This window comes from Megalobrama amblycephala, linkage group LG3 (assembly GCF_018812025.1).
Source record: "Megalobrama amblycephala isolate DHTTF-2021 linkage group LG3, ASM1881202v1, whole genome shotgun sequence".
Classification (NCBI taxonomy): Eukaryota; Metazoa; Chordata; class Actinopteri; order Cypriniformes; family Xenocyprididae; genus Megalobrama; species Megalobrama amblycephala.
Window position 1 is genome coordinate 6,964,147 of NC_063046.1, and position 26,731 is coordinate 6,990,877.

Genomic DNA, 26,731 nt, shown 5'->3' on the forward strand with positions numbered 1-26,731 from the left:
TTATTTGTCAGATTTTAGGTGTCCTGACGTATCACAGCTATTTCTCGGCCTGGTAAACTGCAAGAATTGTTTTTAAATCATCTGTAGTCACCCAAAAAATAATGGTTTCACTTTATTTTGATGGTCCCTTTAACACATTCTGTTGACTATAAGTAACATTTGACATACTACCTCATTAGTAGAGTATTAGTAGACTGGTAGGGTTAGAATAAGTTGATATGTAGTTGCAAAGTTACTTATAATCAGTACAAAAATCAGTAAAAAATTCTGGGTTAAAAACAACCCAAGTTGGGTTGAAAATAGACAAACCCAGCGATTGGGTTGTTTTAACCCAGTGGTTGGGTTAAATGTTTGCCCGACCTGCTGGGCAGTTTTATTTAGCTCAACTATTGTTTAAAAATGACTATATGGCTGGCTTAAAATGAACCCAAAATATGTTAAATTAAAAATGAGACAACAATAATGATCAAAAGATGAACATTTATTAATAAGCCATTTAATAAATGTTTGTTTAATTATTATTCATTAAACTTATTAATAAATGTTCATTTCCAGCATACTTTGGGTTCATTTTAAGCAAGCAATATAGTAATTTTTAAACAATAGTTGAGTTAAATAAAACTACCCAGCAGGTTGGGCAAAAATTTAACCCAGCTGCTGGGTTTGTCCATTTTCAACCCAACTTGGGTTGTTTTTAACCCAGCATTTTTTAGAGTGTAGTTGCAAAGTTACTTATAATCAAAAGAATGTTCAAAAGGGACCATAAAAATGAAGTGTTACCAAAATAATTGCATAATTAAAGTGATAGAGAGTTCAGCAACTTCAGGTTGTCTGTATGAATCCACATTTGCAACCAATGAACTTCTGTCATATGACATTTATATGCAAGATATAATGAAAAGAAATTGATTGGACGTGAAGAGTGGACGCTCCATAATGGATTGGCATGGGTTGAAATATAAGATGACACAGTAATGTCAGTCAGAGAGGAATACTGTGCGCTGTTTTTCATTGAAAGATGATGATGAATATGTATAAAGAATGTTTAATTTCTTGTTGACTCTACAGTAAGGACTAAAGTTGAAGTGTGTAGTTTCTGCACCACTTGCAGTAAACCAAATAGCGAAAACAAATATAGCTGCAAGCCATAATTAGTGGAATCCAGCCGGTATAGGAAACTTCTGTAAAGATGAAGCATGCTTAGTGAGTTCTGTGTTTACAGTTGGGGGAAATCAATCCAAAGTTCCAGATTTTACTTTGTTTTGTCTGAAATCTCAGAGCAATTTATCACTAGACTCTTTATACCTGACAGGGCTTAAGGATTTCATGTGCTTGACTTTCATCTGTAGTACTGCTGCTCAACACCTGTCACTTTATATTCCTTGCTGGATTTTGCATGGATGTATACAAAAAGTGAATGATAAAACACATTTATCACTGACAAATACCATCTTTATTGCATCCATGAAAGTCAAACCGAAAACTGTCTCTCTTTCTTTGAAAACTGTCCAAGTGTCAGGTGTGTTCGCCAAACTTTAGCATTCTTCTTTTAGAAAGAACTTTAATTGGACACTTCAATCATTGTCATTTGAATTAGTTTTCTTAAAAGAAGAAGATAAAGTGTGCGATTTCTGCACCACTAGTGGCAGCAAACAGAATTACAAAAACATTGACTGTTTTCAAACAAGATTGCAATTTTGTGATGTTAGTGGTTCAGAAATTCACCTTTAACAATTGAATTGACAATCTTGCATTTTAATGTTTATATTAAAGGGGTCATGGACTGTGTTGTTTTGTTTTATAATGTTTCCTGGGGTGCACCTATAATGTTAGTATGCTTTTTTCCTACCCTGATTTTATCCCTCTGATTTAAACGCTCTGTTTGAAGGGGCGTGTCTGCTGTGAGACTTCAGTGTAAACGTGTTACTCTCTCTTTTAGCACGTTTTTACTATTACAATTCTCAAGGTTAACTAATCGTGAAAAGTGCTGCATTACATTTAGATCTATTGCATTATATTTAGATCGTGGCATGAAAGGTTGCAGTGATGAACATTGTAGTCGATCACAGACATGTTGAGTGCATGAAAGCAGTGATCTCGTCATTGCAACTCAATTTCTGCACACTAACAAATGCTTTCATCATAACTAACAGTGCAAATGTGATGCAACTAAGATTTTCATTGAATAAAAAACGCGAGTCCAGAACTGATAAACTCACACTGTTTGACTGACAGCTCCAGCGATTGTAAAGGGAGCGTTCTTTGATCACTTTCTTTATATAATTTAATCACCATTTAAATAACAGATTATTTTCATCCTACTAAGAGAAACAACTGTTTAGTCACTGGTTTGATTTACTGACACATAGACAAAGAACATCTGACTGTACATGAATCATTAATATCAGATCAGGCATTAGAATGAACACAGTTACTCACATGTTGTTGCATTACTGTCGAGTTCATATCGTAAAAGTCTGTTTGCAAAGCCTGCGCCGAAATGCGATCGATTTATGAAGAATCCAGTGAAATAAAGCTCAACTGAGACATTCACATTGTTAAAAATAAATGTCCATATTCCTAGCATTAGGATCCTTTGGAAGGTAATGTCATTTTAGTCCTGTATCGCTCGGTTACACCTTATTTTATAGTGCCGTAGTTACATTGTTATTACTCAAATAAGTACTGAGTACTATTAATTAACTACATGTACTTACTATAGAGTTACAGATGGGTTAGGGTTTGGTTCAGGGTTAGTTACTTGTAATTATGCATAATTTACTATTATTACTACAGTAAGTACATGTAGTAACGTGTAACTACGGCACTGTAAAATAAAGTGTTACCTATCGCTCTTCTCTCCTCTTCATCTCCTCTTCTCTAACTATCACATGAAGCTAATGATGGGCTAATGATGAAGTAGGCGTTGATTTCTTCTTTCTGATTTCTTTCTTTTCATCTATCATAGGCACATTCCAGGATCAGTCGTTCGCTGGGCCTGGTGTCAATAAAAGCCTTTATTGGACTAACAAGGAAGTTTTTAGTTCTGAAACTTACAAGATATTCTTGATGACCTCTTATATATCAAAAGCTCAAGGAAAAGTTGATTTCTCAATTCATGACCCCTTTAAAAAAAATGCATCTATTTCAATTTTGCAAACTTACTCAGGCTGTCCAAAAAATCTCCACTGAGAAAAAAACATACAGGGTGAAACTTATGGGTAAATTTGTCACCCATAAGAAGGACCGTGAAATTTTAAATCTGTAGCTCAGACAGGGCAGTGGGGCAGGCGTGTAGAATATTGAAAATTTAACTGCTAGTTGCTAGGCAACCATACATCCCATCCATCCCAAAATGACATAAAATGCAATTAACCCCATACGCTTCATGCATGCAAAATCTGGTGAGTTTCCACCACCAGGACAGAAAATTGTAGCTGTTCAAAACGAGGAAGAAAGTAGTAGCAGTGTGCTTTATTCCTCATGACTGTTTCCAAGTCATGCGTTAGTCTGTTCTGTCTTGTCAAGTTATCTCAAGTTTTTTTTTTTTTTTTTTCAAGGCAAGGCAAAAATAATATTGTATGAATGCACAGGTCATTATTTTTGTTGTTCTATTTAGTGCAGAAAATATAATTTCTTGATTTTGTAAATGTAAATGTTTTTCTCAGTACATATTTTAATTTGTTCACAGTCCATTGCATTACACTGACCAAATGTCCCATCATGGGTGTTAATTTGATGAGTTATCGCCCCTGCAGGGACTTCCCTATTCGTGGAATGCAAATCTACGACGGGCCGATCAACGTCCAGAACTGCACTTTCCGCAAATTCATCGCTCTTGACGGACGACACACCAGCGCTTTTGGTTTCCGTCTGAACAACTCGTGGCAGAGCTGCCCGAACAACAACGTGACTGACATCACCTTCGATGACGTGCCGGTAAGTGTCATCCCTCGAGCGATGTCGGGTATCATCCAGATCTCTGTGGACCTTTGTGACCCCTCTGACAAAATACATGTCAGCGCTCTTTGTGTGCTTAATAAAAGTGGATGGGGTCACTGTCTCTGAGCTATTTCAGGAACTCGGATTGATTTTGTGGAGGATGTCAGAGAGGATTATAACATTTCAGAGTGTTTCTGACAGAGGTTGTCCTTCCTCTTGTTATGATCACCTCTCTCCCACCCTCATGTCACTTCCAATAGTCAGATATGAGGCTTCATTGGCTGCATTTGTGCTGCAAAGTCTAAAGCACACAGATCTGATTAGGACACATATGGTACACACTGTACATTTACAAATTTGGGGTCAGTAAGATTTTTTTTATTTATTTATTTTTTTTAAGAAATTAATACTTTATTTTTAGCAAGGATGCATTAAATTGACAGTAAAAACAAAAGATTTGTATTTCAAAGAAATGCTGTTCTTTTGAACTTGAAATTCATCAAAGAATCATGAAAAAAATATCATGTTATCATCCACTTAAATTAACTCACTGATAATTATAAGAAATGTTTCTTGAGCAGCAAATCAGCATATTAGAATGATTTCTGAAGGATCATGTGACACTGAAGATTGGAGTGATGTGTATACAAAAGTGAAAAATATATTTCAGAAAAAAAAAAAAAATATTGTAAAAATATTGTAAAATATTCTCAATTAAGAGGAGATTTATTCATGAGTGTTTAAATGTAGGTCAGATATGTGTCAGATTTAGAGCCACATTTGCTAGTGGTCAAAATTAGATGCAATTAAAGCTGTTACAAGATCTGATCTGTGACAGATATTGGTTTAAAAATACAGTTTGCTTTTTTGGGAATAAAGACAAGTCAGTTATAAACATTATCCTAATTTCCCTCATCTCCACTCATGGCCCTAGATTACCTCGCGTGTATTCTTTGGTGAACCGGGTCCCTGGTTTAACAAGATGGAGATGGATGGCGACAAGACAACCATTTTCCATGACATCGACGGCTCAGTGAGCGAATACCCGGGCGCTTTCCTAGTCAAAGAGGACAACTGGCTCCTGAGACACCCTGACTGCATTGACATCCCCGACTGGAGAGCTGCCATCTGCAGCGGGCACTACGCCCAGGTGAGTCCAACCCAGAGCCGTCCACACCCTCGCATTACTCCCAAAACATTCCCATGTTTAGTATCAGCAGTCTTCATTCGGGCAGTCGGTACACAAGCATTTTCAGTGTTACAAGTAACTTGAGTTACGTAATCAGATTACTTTTTTCAAGTAACTAGTAAAGTAGTACATTACAAGTAACTTGTTACGTAATTAGATTACTTTTTTCAAGTAACTAGTAAAATGATGCATTACAAGTAACTTGAGTTACATAATCAAATTACTTTTTTCCAAGTAGCTAATAAAGTGACACATTATAAGTAACATGAGTTACATAATCAGATTACTTTTGCAAGTAACTAGTAAAATGACGCATTACAAGTAACTTGAGTTACATAATCAACTTACTTTTTTTCCAAGTAACTAGTAAAGTGACGCATTACAAGTAACGTGAGTTACGTAATCAGATTACTTTTTTCAAGTAACTAGTAAAATAACAAATTACAACACGAGTTACGTCATCAGATTACTTTTGGAAGTAACTAGTAAATTGACACATTACAAGTAACTTGAGTTACATAATCAAATTACTTTTTTCCAAGTAACTAATAAAGTGACGCATTATAAGTAACACGAGTTACATAATCAGATTACTTTTTCAAGTAACTAGTAAAGTAATGCATTACAAGTAACACGAGTTACGTAATCGGACTACTTTTTCAAGTAACTAGAAAAGTAACGCATTACAAGTAACGCGAGTTACATAATCAGACTACTTTTTTCCAAGTAACTAGTAAAGTAATGCATTACAAGTAACGCAAGTTACATACTCAGATTACTTTTGGAAGTAACTAGTAAAATGATGCATTACAAGTAACTTGAGTTACGTAATCAAATTACTTTTTTCCAAGTAACTAATAAAGTGACGCATTATAAGTAACACGAGTTACATAATCAGATTACTTTTTCAAGTAACTAGTAAAATAACGCATTACAAGTAACACGAGTTACGTAATCAAATTACTTTTTTCCAAGTAACTAATAAAGTGACGCATTATAAGTAACACGAGTTACATAATCAGATTACTTTTTCAAGTAACTAGTAAAGTAATGCATTACAAGTAACACGAGTTACGTAATCGGACTACTTTTTCAAGTAACTAGAAAAGTAACGCATTACAAGTAACGCAAGTTATGTAATCAGATTATTTTTTCAAGCAACTAGTAAAGTAATGCATTACAAGTAACACCAGTTACATACTCAGATTACTTTTTCAAGTAACTAGTAAAGTTACACATTACTTTTAAATTTAAGACAAATTATCTAAGTTACTTTTTCAAATAATCAATGCGGGTTATTTTGTTTTCCCATGTATTGACTGACAGCTCTCCTGTCCCCATGTTGAGAGAATCGTGAGTAAGTGCAGAGGTATTGTGTGCAAACATGGTTATTCTAGACTAATTCTAGACTAAATGTGAGCATACGTTTATTAATTCATTAATACATTTATTCAGCCTTAGGCTTATTCATTTCACTTTTGCTGTGAAAGGGCCTTTACATTTGCCAAAAGCTTTTTTGTTGTTCTAAAAACAAACAGCCCAGCCCAGATGAGAAAAAGTAACGCAAAAGTAATGTAACAGTAATGTAACTTCCATAAAAAGTAACTAACGCAATTAGTTACCTTTTTAGGGAGTAATGCAATACTGTAATGCATTACTTTTAAAAAGTCACTTTTCCAACACTGAGCATTTACACGCAAACAGTGATGTTTCCCAACCTTGTTTGTTTGGTTCATTCCAAGAAACAACAAAGCCAGACACCTTGTTAGCCTTCATTGAAATTCGTTTTTCAAGAGAAAGGCAATCAATCTGTCAAAGCTGTCAAACACGCAAGTGGTTTTTTTTTCATGCGCACTTAAATACCTTGCAAAATATTCTGCCTCCCCTCCAGATTTACGTTCAGACCCGAAACCCAGCCAACCTTAACATGAAGATGGTGAAGGATGAGTATCCAGACAAACCTCTGGAGCTGGTTGGTGCTCTGGGAAAGAGGAACCACTACCAGCAGTTCCAGCCCGTGATCACGCTGGGAAAAGGATACACCATGCACTGGGACCAAGCGGCTCCTGCTGAGGTCACCGTCTGGCTCATCAACTTCAACAGGTCAGTGAGTGATCGACTCCATCCACTATGCATAGTTTTCTTGATAGTTTTCACTCAGGTAAACAGTGAATTTATAACCTTTCAAATTTAATGTATGTTGTCAACAAGATCCTTTAAGGTCCCCCAGTGGTTTTCCATCAAAATAAAAGCTCTATAGTTTTAAAGCAAAGAAATTAAAGCCACAATATGGACAATTTTTGGATTAAAATATCCAAAAACCACTAGAACAAGTTTGTATATTTTGTTGACTTGTGTACTCACATTATCCCAGATGTTTTATTAGAATGAGATAAAATAATGTGATTTTAAGTGATCAAATATTATTGTAACAGTGTTCAAGTTCAGAGAAGGAGGCGAACATTAAAGATTGTTCACCCAAAAATGAAATTTCTGTCATTAATTACTCACCCTTATGTCGTTCCAAACCCATAAGACTTTTGTTACTCTTCAGAACACAAATTAAGATATTTTTGATAAAATCCGAGAGTTTTCTGATCCCCAATAGAAAGCAAAGTAAGTACCACGTTCAAGGCCCAGAAAGCCAGGTCATTATTGGCAGACGGTGATCATGTGATCAGCGTCAACCAATAATGATCCGTGTTCTGACGTAGAACCCGGAAGTGCTGCACTGTGTTTACAACATCAGCAGCGTAGGAGAGAGAAGAGAAGAAATTGTTGTAAAACGTCATTATTTTTGTTTTGTTTTTGCTCAAACAAAAAAGTATTCTTGTCGGTTCATAACACTAAGGTTGAACCACTGTAGTCACGTGGACTGTCTATACTACCTTTCATGGGCCTTGAAAGTGGTAATTATGCTGCTGCGTATGGGGGATCAGAAACCTCTTGGATTTCATCAAAAATATCTTAATTTGTGTTGTGAAGATGAACAAAATAAAATTGTTATATAAAATATGTATGTATGTATATATACTGTGTGTGTGTGTGTGTGTGTGTGTGTGTGTATATATATATATATATATATATATATATAGCTTTTGCTCAACCAGTGGGTTTGTGGGAGGGACATTCTCTTTGTCCAACCAATGGCAGATTGGAGTGCTTAGGATACCAGCCAATATTTTTTGTCATCTGGATCTTTATATTAGTTGCTTTGTGTGTAAATGCAGCCTAATAGACCTGTCACTCTGTCATAAATTATAATTAAACCACAAAATTAACAAGAAACAGAGGAAATCACTCACTGCTCTTGGCTGGAAAGCTTTAATAGCTGTAATAAGCCCTCTAGAATCAAACATGAACACAAATTTAGGCCGAAAGAAAAAAGAAACTGTTCAGTTGATTTTAATTTATTACTGTCAATCAAACTCCATAGTATCACTATTAATGTAGTAATTAAAATATTAGTAATTAAGTAATTAAAAGTAATTAAAATATTTAATTGTGGACGTGATTCCTTCAGTATTAGTCTCATTTTGAATGTTTACCTGAATATTTCAAACACTTTGTGTCATGCTTGTAATTTGTTTCTTTGTTCTGCTTTTCATTTCAGTTTGTCTTGAAATTACTTGTAAGAACATCAAACATTTTTTACTTAATTAAGGATCAATTAAGAGTTGCATACAGAGCATTATTTTTATATTTATATTAATACTTAACTTTTTTGAATAAAGGATGCACTCACATCCAGCACCTTATGAAAAGATCAGAATAAAGTATGAAGCATGACATAAATAGTAAAGAGAGATATCTGCACATATTTATGTTATTCCCATTTATAGGTTAAAATAGCAACAGTGATTATAAATTATATTCATTAAATAAAATTAGCATCACCCTCTGAACCAGGACTATGGCGCCCCCTAGTGATTAATGAAAATACTATTATACACTACCACATATCTTATTCATTACAGCAGTGTTGTTGCTTCTTCTACAGAAATGACTGGATAAATGTGGGCATCTGCTATCCAAAAGGCACAACATTCATCATAATCTCCGACATCCACAACCGCCTCACCAAAGAGACGAGGAAGACTGGGGTGTTCATGAGGACCACTCAGAGAGAAAAGATGGGCCACTCTCACCAGACGAGAGGATATTACTACTGGGAGGAGGACACTGGGTAAGAGCTGTCTCTGTTCATATAGTCCCTGTACGACACTAACTGCCTGGTGGTAGTGAATGCAAATATACACTACCAGTCAAAAGTTTGGAAACATTACTATTTTTAATGTTTTTGAACGAAGTCTCTTATGCTCATTAAGGCTGCATTTATTTCATAATAAATACAGAAAAAACAACAATATTGTGAAATATTATTACAATTTAAAATTATGGTTTTCTGTTTTAATATATTTTAAAATGTAATTTATTTCTGTGATCAAAGCTGAATTTTCAGCATCATTACTCCAGTCTTCAGTGTCACATGATCCTTTCAGAAATCATTCTAATATGATGATTTATTATCAATGTTGGAAACAGTTGTGTTGCTTAATATTTTTTTGGAACCTGTGATACTTTTTCAGGATTCATTGATGAATAAAAGGTTAAGAAGAACAGCATTTATTTAAAATAGAAATCTTTTCTAACAATATAAATCTTTACTATCACATTTTATCAATTTAACACATCCGTGCTGAAGAAAAGTATTAATTTCTTAAAAAAAAAAACAAAAAAAAACCTTTTGAACGGTAGTGTATATTGTTACAAAAGATTTATATTTTAAATAAATGCTGATATTTTTTTTTACTTTTTATTCATCAAAGAATCCTGAAAAAGTATCACAGGTTATAAAATAATATTAAGCAGCATTGATAATAATTGATAATAAATCAGCATATTAGAATGATTTCTGAAGGATCATGTGACACTGAAGACTGGAGTAATGATGCTGAAAATTCAGCTTTGCATTACAGAAATAAATTATATTTTAAAGTATATTAAAATAGAAAATCATCAATTTAAATTGTAATAATATTTCACAATATTATTGTTTTTTTCTGTATTTATTATGAAATAAATGCAGCCTTAATGAGCATAAGAGACTTTGTTCAAAAACATTAAAAATAGTAATGTTTCCAAACTTTTATGTCCTAATAGAAATGGCCTTTTTGCCATTTTTATTGAAAAGAATCGTTGTGAGAAGACAAGAAATGATTCCAGTTGTTGGTGCATGTGTGTAACGGGTGTACGCCAGCTTATAAATCACACAGAATGATGTTTTTTGAAAATGTTAAAATGCTGAAAGTTTTCTGGGTTAGGGGATTAGATATACAGTTTGTACAGTATAATAGTTATTATGTCTGTGTAAAGTCCTCATAAAACAAGAAAACTCAACTTTTAAAAATCTCATAACGGAATGAATCCATTATAATGTCAAAATGAATAAATATGTTAACGTGTTAAAAAAAAAAGTAACGTAAAACATATTAAATTAAATGTGTGCGTTTTTCTATTGACAGGCCTAATAGAAAATCATACTGAACAAAGTAGCAGTAATTATAAGACATCTGTGTTATGATAGAGGATGAAAATATAGCTGTTCTTAATTTAGCCATGTCAGTCTTCCGTCGCTAATGAAACATAATTAAATTGTAGGAAAGAGTAATATCACTCGATTGGAACTGCTCTGAAATTACCCAGAAGGCTGGATGCTAAACTTCTGTCAATTATAAGTTTTGATGTCATTTTAAAAGCTTCCAAACTCGTGCGCTGATCTCTGTTTCTCTCTGTCTGCCGTCATCCCCGCAGGCTGCTCTTCCTTAAAATCAAAGCGCACAATGAGAAGGAGGATTTTGCGTTCTGCTCGGTGAAAGGTTGTGAAAGAGTGAAGATCAAAGCGGTGATTCCCCCCGGCAGCGGCCCCAGCGACTGCATGGCTGAAGCCTACCCCAGATACGCCGAGATGCCCGTCGTAGATGTGCCTATGCCCAAAAAACTGCCTCGCTCAAGACTGGTGAGAAGACACTTTTGTCCTTTGAAAGCCTCTGTGTTTGAAGTCTACTGTAATGCTGCGAGTCGGATGTGGGATGTTCCTGCTGGATTTTTCCAGACGCTCTGAAGATGGTGTATAAAGAAACAAAGTAGCTTTTGTTAGTTTTGCAGGTGTTTGATTGTCAACAGGTAGCGTCTCCTGGCAATCAGACGGTGTAGGATAAATGACACCATACAGTGCTAGAGTTTGTGCAGGTGTGCCATTATCAGCACGATCACTTACTGTGTTTTGCGCACCTGTGTCTGCAAACTTTTGCTGAACAGGTTTGAGGAACTTTGATGCATTTTATTTACATAACCATATTACGGAGCCCCTAACGGGACACGGTGATGGAAAACATATGAGATGGGAGAAGGAAAAAATTAATTGCTTTTGCATTGCCTCCCAAAAACTTTTGCGTTCCTCTGAGAAACTTTGCATTCACTCACAAAGAACTCAAAAGATTTGTAAGAAAATGCAAAGTTTCCAGAGGCAACGCAAAACACTTTTCTATAGATATAGATAGAAATATAGTTGTAATACATATTTAAATATAACATATAATGACAGAGATTATATAATTTGATATATATATATATATATATATATATATATATATATATATATAGCAAATAGACAGAAAAACTTATATATATATATATATATATCAGTTATTATATATTAATAATTTTCTAACATTTTCTGTTATTTGCTATGAAAAAGAAAGATACATTTTAGTAAAGAATATATATATATATATATATATATATATGTATATATATATATATATATATATATATACACACACATTCATGTATGTATTTAAGAAATATTTTATTTACATGTATAAATGTGTATATATATATATTTGTGAAAAATGCAACTATTTTTATATATATATATATATATATATATATATATATATATATATATATATATATATATATATGCAGTAAACATTATGTATTTGGGATGCAATTTATATAATATAATGTAATATATATATATATATATATATAATGACAGGAAAAAATGGCACATGAAATTATAATGAATAAAAAATGAATAAAAAGAGATGACAGAGATTATATAATTTGATATATATATATATATATATATATATATATATATATATATATATATAAGTTATTATATATTAATAATTTTCTAACATTTTCTGTTATTTGCTATGAAAAAGAAAGATACATTTTAGCAAAGAATATATATATATATATATATATATATATATATATATATATATATACACACACATTCATGTATGTATTTAAGAAATATTTACATGTATAAATGTATATATATATTTGTGAAAATGCAACTATTTTTAATATATATATATATATATATATATATATATATATATATTTACAATTTGTTAAATATATACATGCATGTGTATTTTGGATGCAATTTATATAATATAATGGATGATATATATATATATATATATATATATATATATAATGACAGAAAAAATGGCACATGAAATTATAATGAAATAATGAATAAAAAAGAAAACAAATGATGTATTAGTAGGGTCAGAGTTGAAAATGAAAGGGAAGCAAACACTAATTCTGACAAGTGGAGGCAATATTTTAGACTATTACTAATATTTTTTTATTAACTACATCTCTCTGTGTGCCTGCATGACACATCGTTTACATCATATTTCACCTTTTGGCACATTTGAAGTGAACATCAAGCAAGAAAATAATATCATTAAATATATTATTATCATTGAAATCACACATTTTCCTGTTTCCTTTTAGCCTCACACACACGAGCACTTCCTTGAAGTCAAACTGGAGTCATATAACACTCGCTTCTTCCACATCAAAGAGGACTTCGCCTATACGGAGGTACAAACTCTTAATAATGTGTCTTTACCTTATCAAGCTTTGAGTGTATATATATATGTATGTATATATATATATATATATATATATATATATATATATATAAAGGGGACATATGGGTGGGGACAGGCTGAACAAAATGATACAAGAAAAATATAAAACAAATGAAAATAAAGTTATTGTTTCTGTAGGTGAATGAGAAGAAGATGTACCAATCAGAGGACGGCGTGCATGTGACTGTGATCGACGGCCACAGCGGTAAAATCCTGGAGTCGAAAGGCTTCAGGAACTCCATACTGATGGGAATTCCAGCTCAGCTAGAAAACTACATCACAAACCTCAAAGACGAGTAAGACTGATAGAAAAATATATGCATGAATCTTGCATGAATAGTTTACGTTCGTCTCAAACAACAAAACAAAAAAGCTGAGAAAATGCTTTGCAGTGCTTTTATCGCTTGTTTCTGCTTCTTCTTCCTCTGTGTTTTGATCCGGAGATTCTCTACTCTTTCAGAAGATGTGTAATAGCGCCCCCTACCGTATAACAGTGAAAACACAGAAAGCATCTCATTATTATCCACCTGAGATGTTTCATTTCCTGTAGTGCCTCAATGTGTTGAATTCGAGAGGATCACACAGGCTTTGTGCTGCACACACCGCTATCCAATTTGGTCTGCGCTGTGAAGTGGGCCGTGCAGATATTTTGTCCGTTCTGCACGGTTAAGTTGGGCACTGACACCGTTGAAGTGTTTGGACTCTCTCATGAAAGCACTGAACAGGAAATGATCACACAGTCATGAAGGGAGAGAGAAATTGCATGTGCTTCAACGGCCATGAAATTTATCTTGGGCGGCCACTGAAAAATGTTCAACTGAGTTAAAGAAAGTGAAATTTGATTTCAGGGACCACTTCAGAGGATATATTTGTTCAAAGAACTCTTCTTTAATGTCTCTTTTTGTATTTGTTCATCTTCAGTTGAACTGCTGTGTCTGATAGGAACTCATTTTTTGCACTTGCAGGTCAGTGGTTTTGATCACCTCCAAAGGGAAGCTGGTCACCAGAGGGCCATGGACCAAAATTCTCGAGACCCTCGGAGCAGATCCGACAGTGAAGTTGAAAGGTAATAAGATTCAGAGTACGAGTGCATATTGGCATTCACCTTATTTATAGGTTTGAAACAAATGTACATGCTGGGAAACACATGTGACCAAGCATAGTAGATCTATGATTTAGTATGTAAGTGTCCAGATGTATTTTGGGCCTACTGTATGCTACCGTACAAATGTTTTGGGTCAGAAAGATTTTTTTTTAAAGAAATTAATGGTTTTTATTCATTTTAATTTTGATTTAAACTGATTTAAATTGATCAAAAGTCATAGTAAAGATGTTTATAATGTTACAAAAGATTTCTGTTTCAAAAATGGCTACTGCAAATCCAGCTTTACCTTCACAAGAACAAATTACTTTTTAAAGTCGGCATGAAATGAAAGTTGTGATAGACTTTTCTTCTCTATTGTGACGTACAGTACAGTCCAAAAGTTTGGAACCACTAAGATTTTTAACGTTTTTAAAAGAAGTTTCGTCTGCTCACCAAGGCTACATTTATTTAATTAAAAATACAGTAAAAAACAGTAATATTGTGAAATATTATTACAATTTAAAATAACTGTGTACTATTTAAATATATTTGACAAAGTAATTTATTCCTGTGATGCAAAGCTGAATTTTCAGCATCATTACTCCAGTCTTCAGTGTCACATGATCCTTCAGAAATCATTCTAATATGCTGATTTGCTGCTCAATAAACATTTATGATTATTTTCAATGTTGAAAACAGTTGTGTACTTTTTTTTCAGGATTCCTTGATGAATAGAAAGTTCAAAAGAACAGCATTTATCTGAAATACAAAGCTTCTGTAGCATTATACACTACCGTTCAAAAGTTTGGGGTCAGTAAGAATTTTTATTTTTATTTTTTTGAAAAGAAATTAAAGAAATGAATACTTTTATTCAGCAAGGATGCATTAAATCAATCAAAAGTGGCAGTAAAGACATTTATAATGTTACAAAAGATTAGATTTCAGATAAACACTGTTCTTTTGAACTTTCTATTCATCAAATAATCCTGAAAAAAAATATTGTACACAAATATTTTGTACAATTGTACACATTAAATGTTTCTTGAGCAGCAGATCAGCATATTAGAATGATTTCTGAAGGATCATGTGACACTGAAGACTGGAGTAATGATGCTGAAAATTCAGCTTTGCCATCACAGGAATAAATTACTTTGTGAAATATATTCAAATAGAAAACAGTTATTTTAAATTGTAATAATATTTCACAATATTACTGTTTTTTACTGTATTTTTAATTAAATAAATGTAGCCTTGGTGAGCAGACGAAACTTCTTTTAAAAACATTAAAAATCTTAGTGGTTCCAAACTTTTGGACTGTACTGTATATGCGAGTGAAACAGCTTCTTGAGCAAGAAAAAATGTAGGGCGGGGCTTTAGTTTGTCTGTGGGGAATTGATTGGATGGTTGTGGTTTGCTATTGGTGGATCTCATGTGAGTGACAGGTTGTCCCGCCCTCGCACCAGTAAACATCATCAGAGAAGAGGGAGAGGAGGATATTTTGAATAATGAGTAGAAGACACATGAATTGACAAAAAAAAAAAAAAATGTGCACAGATAAATCAGTTATAATAAATACTGCAATATACCATAAGATAAGAATTGTCGAATTGTTTTTATGGTGAAAAAATAAATTTTTCACATTATTAATTGTATTTTTGATCATCTTGGTGAGTATAAAAGACTTCAAAAACATTAAAAAATATATTATCGACCCTAAACTTTTGAACGACAGTGTCCGTAAGTGTCTCAGATATTGGTTCACGTTTATTTTCAGCTATAGCTATATTTTTATCACAGTGGTATTTAGGATTTTCTTGGTAAATGTCCACTAAAAAGTGAAGCCCTCATACAATAAAAAAAAAAAGCAGTAGACTTGTGTGAAGAGAAGCTGTTTTCTGGGCTGGACACACACACTCACACACACACACACACACACACTCACACACACATGCATACCAGAGCAGCAGGGTCCTTCCTTTCGACCCTCCCTTCACATATTATATTTATCATGTCGAATTGTCATTCCAGCAGGCAAAGCCCCTTCAGTTTACATTCCAAGTCTTTCCCACCGGCTCGTTTCGTGAACATATTTCACAGGTCAGCCAAATTTGTACTGGAATACTAAAGGAATAAAAATAAAAAACACAAGATTTTATTATAATGATCATCCAACTCTACATTTTCCTATTTATTTCATGGATACTACAGTAAATCTATAGATCGATAAATAAATAAATAGATTTTAAAGGTGCCCTAGATTCAAAAATTGAATTTACCTTGGCATAGTTGAATAACAAGAGTTCAGTACATGGAAATGACATACAGTGAGTCTCAAACTCCATTGTTTCGTAACAGTCGGGATCATTAATATGTACACCCCCAATATTTGCATATGCCAGCCCATGATCAAGACATTACACAAGGGCAGCCAGTATTAACGTCTGGATGTGAACAGCTGAATCATCAGACTAGGTAAGCAAGCAAGAACAATAGCGAAAAATGGCAGATGGAGCAATAATAACTGACATGATTCATGATAACATTATATTTTTAGTGATATTTGTAAATTGTCTTTCTAAATGTTTCGTTAGCATGTTGCTAATGTACTGTTAAATGTGGTTAAAGTTACCATCGTTTCTTACTGTATTCACGGAGACAAGAGCCGTCGCTATTTTCATTTTTAAACACTTGCAGTCTGTATAATGCATAAACACAACGTCATTCTTTATAAATCTCTCCAACAGTGTAGCATTAGCCGTTAGCCACGGAGCACAGCCTCAAACTTATTCAGAATCAATGTAAACATCAAAATAAACACTGTACTTACGCGATTAGACATGCTTCATGACGAACACTTTGTAAAGATCCATTTTGAGGGTTATATTAGCTGTGTGAACTTGTTTTATTTTGTTTAAGGCAAGCGCGAGCTCTTGGGCCGGGGAGCACGAGAATTAAAGGGCCACACACCCTGAATCGGCTCATTTCTAATGATGCCCCAAAATAGGCAGTTAAAAAAATGAATTAAAAAAAAATCGATGGGGTATTTTGCGTTGAAACTTCACAGACAGATTCAGGGGACACCTTAGACTTATATTACATCTTGTAAAAAAAAGTTCTAGGGCACCTTTAAATATTGATCTGAGATTATTTAACTCATTTAAACATGAAACAGCACAGGTACCCTACTATCTATTTAGTAAGATGTTTTACTTAATTACCTTTTTTTTAATTACTTTATTTTTACTACCCTGCCATTTTTAGTAAGACAATTAATACTTTTGTTCAGAAAGTATGAAACTGATTTATAAGTGATATTTATAATGTTACAAAATATTTCTATTTCAAGTAAATGACGTTGTAAATCTTGTACAACAAAATGCATCACAGTTTCCAGCACAACTTTTTTCAACATTGATAATAATCATAAATGTTTCTTGAGCATCAAATCATCATATCAGAGTGATTTCTGAAGGATCATGTGACACTAAAGACTGGAGTAATGATGCTGAAAATTCAGCTTTGATCACAGGAATAAATTACATTGTACTATATATTCAAATAAACATTTACCCACTGTTTCTTCTCCCGCTCTGGGAGTCTTTGGCAGCCCATTGAACAGTTTACAGGAAAGTTATAAAATTTGGCACACTGACAGAGGACAGTCCCAACATCACCCACACCAATGTTGGAGTCTCTAACTCAATCCCTCTAGCACCCCCAGCTGTCCAAATTTTCACTCATATTTATGATAATAACTTTTGAACCGTAAGGGTTTCCTCTGATTCCTTGGCTCAAGGCGATTCGATTGCACCCTATGACTTTTTCTAACTCTATGCCATTGCTCCGATTTTCATGAAAATTGAACCAGATCATCTTCAGACCATGCCGATAAAAAATTAAGTTGATTCGTTAAACCTTTCGCAAATAACGTGCAAAGGAATTTTATGTAGCGCTTGCAAAAAATAGACATAAGTCTGTACGCTTTATCATATTCAGACAAAACTAGGTTTTGTCATCACAATCATGACCTGAGGCAACATGCAGCGTTTTGGCACAGCGCCACCTACTGGTCCAGAGATACAAAAAGTGATTATTTTTACTTGTAACTTCTGAAGGGTTTGTCCAAAAATCATGAATCTCGTTAGATTCGGGGCGACGTGCCGAGTCGACTGATATCCAATTTTCCCATGTCGGCCATCTTGGGCGTTGACCATTTTGAATTTTGTTGTAAAATTCACTGTGCCCTGACAGTATTCAAAAAGTCATGCTTGGGTCATGCTAAGATACCAATTTTGACATAGTCAGCCCAACTTCCTGTCCGCCATTTTGTTTTTCTTTAAAAACATACGTTTTTCGAACTCCTCCTGGACCGTTAGTTCAATTTTAACCTAATCAATCGAATTAAATAGTTTGATTTGAAAAAATCAAAAAGTTAAGGAATTCAAGTTGATTCGTCAAACTGTTTTCGTATACTGCAATGAAGTTGAGGCATGATGCAAAAACGACTCTTAAAGCTGTTTCTCTGCAATGTTTTGACATATTGACACCATTCTTTGCATGTGTCACCTCACTTTGACCATATCACATCAATTTGGTCACAACGCCACCTATTGGTCGAAAGTGATAAACCTTTAAATCATTATTATGAACTAGAGCTGGGTATTGACACAATTTTCACGATTCGATTCGATTATTCACATGCTTTCCATTCGATTTGATTTGATTGCGATTTATTTCAGTTACAGTACATGGCAAATTTTCTAGAGGAAAAAAATCTCAACTAATGCTGTAAACTACACATGAGAGTCAGTTGGTACTACTATAATAATATTGAAGGTTAAATTAACTTATTTATATACAAACACTTAAATTACACTCAATGATGTTTTTATTATAAATAAAGTTTAGAATTACATAATCATATTTCTACTCCAATTCGTTTTATTTTTTTTAATGTAAACATTTAAATTGTGGCTGTCATAACTGATTTATTCAAACATGCATTAAATATTGAAGAACATTAAAAATAATAATGAATATGTAACGGTGCATTGCTATATTTATCAGAATGTTGCTTTCTAGAGCACTTTTCTAGCTGACTAATGAGTTTATGGTCACTGAATATGTTTTTCTGAGGTAAATGTGACGTTACGTGACATTGTTTACGTTGACATCTTTCCGAGGTTGAAACACTGATTGAGCGATTACATAAGACATGATACGGATTTCAGTAAGTTGTACTGTATATTTTAACATACCTTCAGATGTTCATGCATGTTTATTTCTCGCTGTAACTGGTATTAAAGCGGAGGAGAGGATGTTTACATGCACTCATGCTGCCGCTTCCCTTTAACTTGAGGCGCTAAAGCGATCTGTCACGCCACATTAAACAGCAACAAAACGGTATTTTTTTTATTTTTTGAATCTCATAATAGGATGGACGTCATTTGAAATCTGAGACTTTCCTTCATATCAAAAGTAACAAAGCACAAAGATTATTGTGATTTATTGGATGGGAGGCGCTACATATTCTGCTCATTCATCAACTGAAAACAGACTAGACTAATCGATTCTTGGGATTTAAGAATCGATATTGGTTCGTAAAAATGAGAATCGATTGCAATGGAGAAATCTATATTTTTTCCCAGCCCTACTATGAACTATGATTTTTCAGTCATTTTGTCTTTAATTTAATTGCTCATTGTTGAAGCTGATCTGATGCTCCCAGATGTGCTGGCATGACTTGTGCCTTTTTTATGCTTAGCCTCTTAATTGCTGCTTGCAGCTATATTACTATTTATTGTATTTCTGATCAAATAAGTGCAGCCTTGGTGAGCATAATATTTTTGAAGACTTCCCAAGCTTTTAATCAGCATGATATCTGTTGCAAGGGATGACAGTCAATCATACAGTAATAGCTTCATTATGCAACAATATTTGACAGTAAAATGAAGCAACTGAACCAGAATCAAATATTTTAAGCTGCATTTTTATAATTACCACAACTTCAAAGACCATATAATTAGGTATTTGACATACTTCACAGTTTACAAACTGACCATGTCCATAATTTTTGTCATGATTGAGGTCCAACAGCTCTAATTTTGCTGTGTTTTCCCCCCTCAGATAAACTCGCCTTTGTGGGCTTCAAGGGCTCCTTCCGGCCAGACTGGGTGAGGATGAGTGTTGATGAAGAGCGGGCCAAACTCCATCAAGTGCTGCCCATCCCGGTGATTAAGATGATGAAGCTATGAACAAGAGCAACACACAGCAGGACATCTCAGACTCGCAGTAGCACCACTGCCAGCTACGCCAGGACTACTGAACCCAAACCACCAATCAGAACCGAGCATGTGTTTATGTTACCTAGCAGAGTCCATTATGTGTGACAACGTGGATTTGACAACGTGATTTTTGGATTGTGTCGTCAGTTGATTATACTTGAGTTTCAAGGGGAGAAAAACAAGAAGAAAAAAAAAAAGAAAAACAAACACAACATTCCTTGTTTTTGTCCCTCTCGGTGATGTTTGCCTTCATGTTACGACATATGTTTTTTCTAAATATATAGAAAAAGACGTTTCAGATTGTAAATGTTGTGAGGTTTCCTCATTTTAATTGTCACGCACAAGAGTTGGTTTCATTTGTGTTGAACAAGAGAGCCAGCAAAAATTGGAACAGGTCACCCAAAAATGAAAATTCCACTCATTTATTTAGGCATCACGCCGTTCGTTGGAACAAAAAAACAAGATTTTTTTAAGCATGTGACTGAAAGCACTATAAAAGTAGCCCACATATGTCTATATTTCACGTCTGTCTGAAGTAATTATTTAATAATTAAATATTTTTATGTGAAAAGTGCCCCAACCTGAGAGTGAAAAAAGACGGAATTCTCATTTTCCAGTGAACTGTTCCTTTAAATCGAATAGTTAAGAGTGGATTTGAATCTGAGCATTAGTAGATGTCAGTCGGTCTATCATAAAATGATCTAATCTGTGACGAATTGGCTTTTCTTCCGTTTGGCAAGAAGTACGACAGTGCCGAAATAGCTGGTCTTTTTTCGGAGATTGTAATTTGTTAGTGTTTTTGTATGTTTTGTGTGTTTCTTAAAAATCAACAAAAAAATCCTGATTGATTACAGAGATATATTTTATACTTATTTATTGTACAGGCACTAATACACAAATCAAGAAGGGACATCTTTTAAGGGACTTTTGAGTTGTAATGTAATGCTGTTCTATCTGTAAAAACTAAAACTTTAAGTACAATTTTCACTTTAGTGTATAATTCAAATATACATGACATTAACTTTAAGTTGTATATGGGTGTGATGTAAATGTGAATGATTTCCAAGTAATAAAAATTTATTACTTTAGATAAGAAAAAAATGTAAAGACTTTTGTACAGAAATAAATCTTTTTTCCTCACATCTTTGGAGTGATACTAAGTGTGTGTGTTAAAAAGTAAAAAGATGTTGGCCTTCAAAAAGTTTATATATATATATATATATATATATATATATATATATATGATGTACTATATATATATATATATATATATATATATATATATATATATATATATATATATATATATATATAGTACATCAGAATAACTAGAATGTACATTTACTGAAGGAAATGTGAGTGGTGCTTGCAGACCCACACCAGGGACCCAGGTTCGAGGCCCACACAGAACGGGGCGAGGAGGACCTGGATAGAGGGTAGAGAGTTACACTAGCTTGATGCTAACATGATTAGCATGTTGCTAGCATGTTTTTAGCAAGCATGATACTAACATGATTAGAATGCTACTAGCACATTTTAACAATATGCTAACATGATTAGCATGTAACTAACATGATGTTAGAACAATTAGCATGATGTTAACAATTATCATGTTGTTACTATGATGCTAACACAATTAGCATTTTGTTAGCATGTTTTTAACCATTTGTTTAACATGATTAGCATGTTGCTAGCATGTTTTTAACAAGATGTTAACACGATTAACATGTTGTTATTATGATGATAACATGATTAGCATGTTGTTAGCATTTTTTAGCAAGCATGATGCTAACATGATTAACATGTTCTTCACAAGATGCTAACATGATTAGCATGTTTTGCTAACATGTTATTAACAAGCATGATGTTAACATGATTAGCATGTTGATAGCATGTTTTTAACAAGCATGATGCTAACATGATTAGCATGTTGCAAGCATGTTTTTAACAAGCATAATGTTAACATGATTAGCATGTAACTAACATGATGTTAGAACAATTAGCATGATGTTAACAATTATCATGTTGTTACTATGATGCTAACACAATTAGCATTTTGTTAGCATGTTTTTAACCATTTGTTTAACATGATTAGCATGTTGCTAGCATGTTTTTAACAAGATGTTAACACGATTAACATGTTGTTATTATGATGATAACATGATTAGCATGTTGTTAGCATTTTTTAGCAAGCATGATGCTAACATGATTAACATGTTCTTCACAAGATGCTAACATGATTAGCATGTTTTGCTAACATGTTATTAACAAGCATGATGTTAACATGATTAGCATGTTGATAGCATGTTTTTAACAAGCATGGTGCTAACATGATTAGCATGTTGCAAGCATGTTTTTAACAAGCATAATGTTAACATGATTATCATGTTGTTAACACAATGTTGACACAATTAACATATTGTTAGCATGTTTTTAACAATTTGTTAACATGATTAGCATTTTGCAAGAATGTTTTAACAAGATGTTAACATGATTAGCATTTTGCTAGCATTTTGTTGCAAGAATGCTTTTAACAAGATGTTAACATTATTAGCATGTTTTGCTAGCATGTTTTAGCAAGATGTTAATATGATAAGCATGTTGTTAACATTATGCTAACATGATTAGCATGTAGTTAACATGATATTAACATGATTAGCATCGTGCTAACAACAATGCTAATCATGTTAACATCATGTTAACAATATGCTAATTGTTTTAATATCATGTTAGCTACATGCTAATCATGTTACCATCTTGTTAAAAACATGCTATCAACATTATTAGCATGTTGTTAGCATGATGTTCGCACATTTTGACTCGTTATTGTCATGTTTTAACCCTAAGCTAAAAGCTATTAGCATAAAGGGCATCACTAGGAAGCTTCATGATGATCCTGAGAGATTCCTATCAACACAAAGTGATGCTGGAATGTGTCTCCAGCTCAGACTCATGTTGACTGATGGTGTGTATTTGGGGTCTTTTGTTTGGGTGGGGAACATGAAGATTTTCTTCAGCAGATGGTGTGGAAATATTCCATACCGGACAAGGGTGGATCCTGCATTCTCAACATCTATGAATGTACACTGATGTTTGCAGAGTGAAGCAAGCTGAAGCGGTCGATGGTCAGCGTTACTTCAGACATGGGAAACTGCACTGACATTCTTGAATGTCATCATGGGTTGCTGGCATGTTTCTGGAATGTTGAATCTTGTTATTTGACCTAATTTAACGCAATTAAGAACGCGGTCAGTGCAGCTCCCATGATTTAAACCGGCAAATGTTGATGGGAATGAGGTTATCCGTGTTTGTTTTGTTTTAGAGAATGCTGGTCATCAGCTGTCGTCATCAGTACCAAATTCTATTAAAAAGACTGTGATATAATGTTGGCTTGAGAAAGGCAACAAACTGAAATACTATTTAAGCTTAATCTACTTTGTGTTAAATCATGCTAAATTGCTAAATCATGCTAACAAGGTGGTAAAACATGCTAGAAAGTAACATGATAATTAATGGTAGTAACATGTTAAAACATACCAACATGTTAATTTATGATAACAATGTCCTAAAATGTGCTAACAATAAGCTAAAACATGCTAGTAATGTGCTAAAACATGCTAGTAAAGTGCTAAATAATGCTAACAAGGTGGTAAAACATGCTAGAAAGTAACATGATAATTAATGTTAGCAACATGTTAAAATATAATTAATTTTAACAATGTGTGAAAACATGCTTATCTGTTAAAGCATGATACCAACATGTTAATTCATACTATCAATGTGTTAAATCATGCTAACAATGTGGTAAAACATGCTAGAAAGTAACATAATTAATGTTAGTAACATGTTAAAACATACCAACATGCTAATTAATGCTAACAATGTGCTAAAAAATGCTAACAGTATGCTAATTCATGTTAGCAATGTGCTAAAACATGCTAGTAAAGTGCTAAATCATGCTAACAAGGTGGGAAAAAATGCTAGAAAGTAACATAATTAATGTTAGCAACATGTTAAAACATAATTAATTTTAACAATGTGTGAAAACATGCTTATCTGTTAAAGCATGATACCAACATGTTAATTCATACTATCAATGTGCTAAAACATGCTAGCAATGTGCTAAATCATGCTAACAATGTGGTAACACATGCTAGAAAGTAACATGATAATTAATGTTAGCAAACATGCAACATGCAAACATGCTAATTCATGCTAACAATAGGCTAATTCATGTTAGCAATGTGTTAAAAAATGCCAGCAACATGATAATTCATGTTAACAACCTGTTAAAACATGTCAACAAAACATAATTCATGTTAACAACATGTTAATGACTATCCTAGGACAACATGCTAAAACATGCTAATTCATACTAGCAACATGCTAGCAACATGTTAAAACATGATAATTCATTTGAACAATGTGTGAAAACATGTTAATCTGTTAAAACATGATACCAACATGCTAATTCATACTATTAATGTGCTAAAACATGCTAACAAAGTGTTAACAATGTGGTAAAACATGCTAGCAAAGTGTTAACAGTGTGGTAAAACGTTAGAAAGTAACATGATAATTAATGTTAGCAAAATATTATAACATACCAACATGTTAATTCATGCTAACAATGTGCTAAAATATGCTAACAATATGCTAATTAATGCTAACAATGTGTGCTAAAACATGCTAACAACATAATTCATGCTAGCAACCTGTTATGTCAGCAAAACATGATAATTCATGATAGCAACATGTTAATGACTATCCTAGGACAACATGCTAAAACATGCTAATTCATGCAAGCAATAGGTGCGTCCCAATTCACGTACTTATGCACTATTCTATGATGTTTTTAAGTACAAATAGTGTGAGTAGTGTGTTCACACTGAAAATTCCAAAAAGAAAACGAACACTTTAAGTACCCGGATGATGCACTAAAATAACAGAAAAAACTAAGTGTGGAATGTTGGCCACTTCATGCACTCAACTGTCGCAGCTTTAATTATATAGGGGGAGGGGGGATCAGACTCTGATGTTAAATGACAAAATAACCTTAAAAAAATTCACGCACTACATGGATGAGTACATAGTGCATAAGTACATAGTGTATAATGCGTTGTTTGGGACACAACTAATGTGAAAAAACATGCTAGCAACATGATAATTAATGTTAGCAACATGTTAAAACGTGTCAGCAAAACATGATAATTCATGTTAACAATGTGTGAAAACATGCTAATCTGTTAAAGCATGATACCAACATGCTAATTCATGCTAACAATATGCTAAAACATGCTTGCAACATACTAATTCATGTTAGAAAAGTGGTAAATAATGCTAACAAGGTGGTAAAACATGTTAGCAACATGTTAATTCATACAAGCAATGTGGTAAAACATGTTAGAAAGTAACATGATAATTAATTTTAGCAACATGTTAAAACATACCAACATGCTAATTCATGCAAACAATGTGTTAAAATATGCTAGCAATATGCAAAAAAGCTTGTTATAAATACAAGTTCTTATAAGTAAAAATATGTTTGTTAGGGATCTCCATTAGTCTGCCATAAAAACAATGTCACATTGTTCTGTAAGGATTGGAGAAATGTGTCAATGTAGGATGATGAACAAACGCCTGCAAGAATGGATGAGTGTTTAATGGATGACTGCACACACAAAAAAATCATTTTTTATTTCAATTAGATCACATTTATCATTCAGTAAAGTGCTGAAAAGCTCACAGCTTTCCATGAGGTGTACTTGCGTCTTCCCGGGTATCACGGCATATGGTGCTTCAGAAGGGAAAGAATGATCGATTACTCTATTAGCACCTAATGTTGCTCTCTTTCAAACTGGGGCAATGGCTCTGCTGCTGCTAAATTCATTTTCCTTTGCCAGAAGCTGTTTGACTGATTCCACATCAGTTTGTTTCTGCAACATCCTCCAAATGCATTTCAACATCCTTCAGAAAGATATGTAAACCTTCAGATAAATCAGATTAGTCATATTCTCTATTGCTGCTGAGCCAAGACTGCTCATGTACTAGTTGTTGCGTAAAAAAGTCAACAGAAATAATAGCATTTAATAAATTGTAAGCAGCCAGTAAAGAAATGTTTTTGTCTAGACTGGTGTGTGTGTGTGTGTGTGTGTGTGTGTGTTTGGGGGGGGGGGGGGGGGGGACTATACTGGAAATTTTTTTTTAGGCTTTAAACTATTTTCTGCATTTGAAAATGTGAACACAAACATGGTCTGACACCAATGGT

At 33.6% G+C, this 26,731-nt stretch overlaps 1 protein-coding gene across 3 annotated transcripts in view; it reads left to right on the plus strand.

The window, feature by feature from the left end:
- The window catches only part of LOC125264390 (cell migration inducing hyaluronidase 1), a 158,869-nt gene extending 137,264 nt beyond the window's left edge, over positions 1–21,605 (plus strand). For 2 of the 3 annotated variants that reach the window (XM_048183656.1, XM_048183657.1), the window contains exons 21-29: positions 3,759–3,939; positions 4,877–5,092; positions 7,023–7,234; positions 9,132–9,317; positions 10,946–11,150; positions 12,956–13,045; positions 13,234–13,391; positions 14,061–14,161; positions 20,306–21,605. In XM_048183656.1, the coding sequence (XP_048039613.1) occupies positions 3,759–3,939; positions 4,877–5,092; positions 7,023–7,234; positions 9,132–9,317; positions 10,946–11,150; positions 12,956–13,045; positions 13,234–13,391; positions 14,061–14,161; positions 20,306–20,433 (1,477 nt within the window). In that variant the 3' untranslated portion in view covers positions 20,434–21,605. Of the gene's footprint in view, positions 1–3,758; positions 3,940–4,876; positions 5,093–7,022; positions 7,235–9,131; positions 9,318–10,945; positions 11,151–12,955; positions 13,091–13,124; positions 13,164–13,233; positions 13,392–14,060; positions 14,162–20,305 lie in introns of those variants that run through there. The other variant, XM_048183658.1, reaches the window with a different exon arrangement.
- The last annotated feature ends 5,126 nt before the right edge of the window (positions 21,606–26,731 follow it).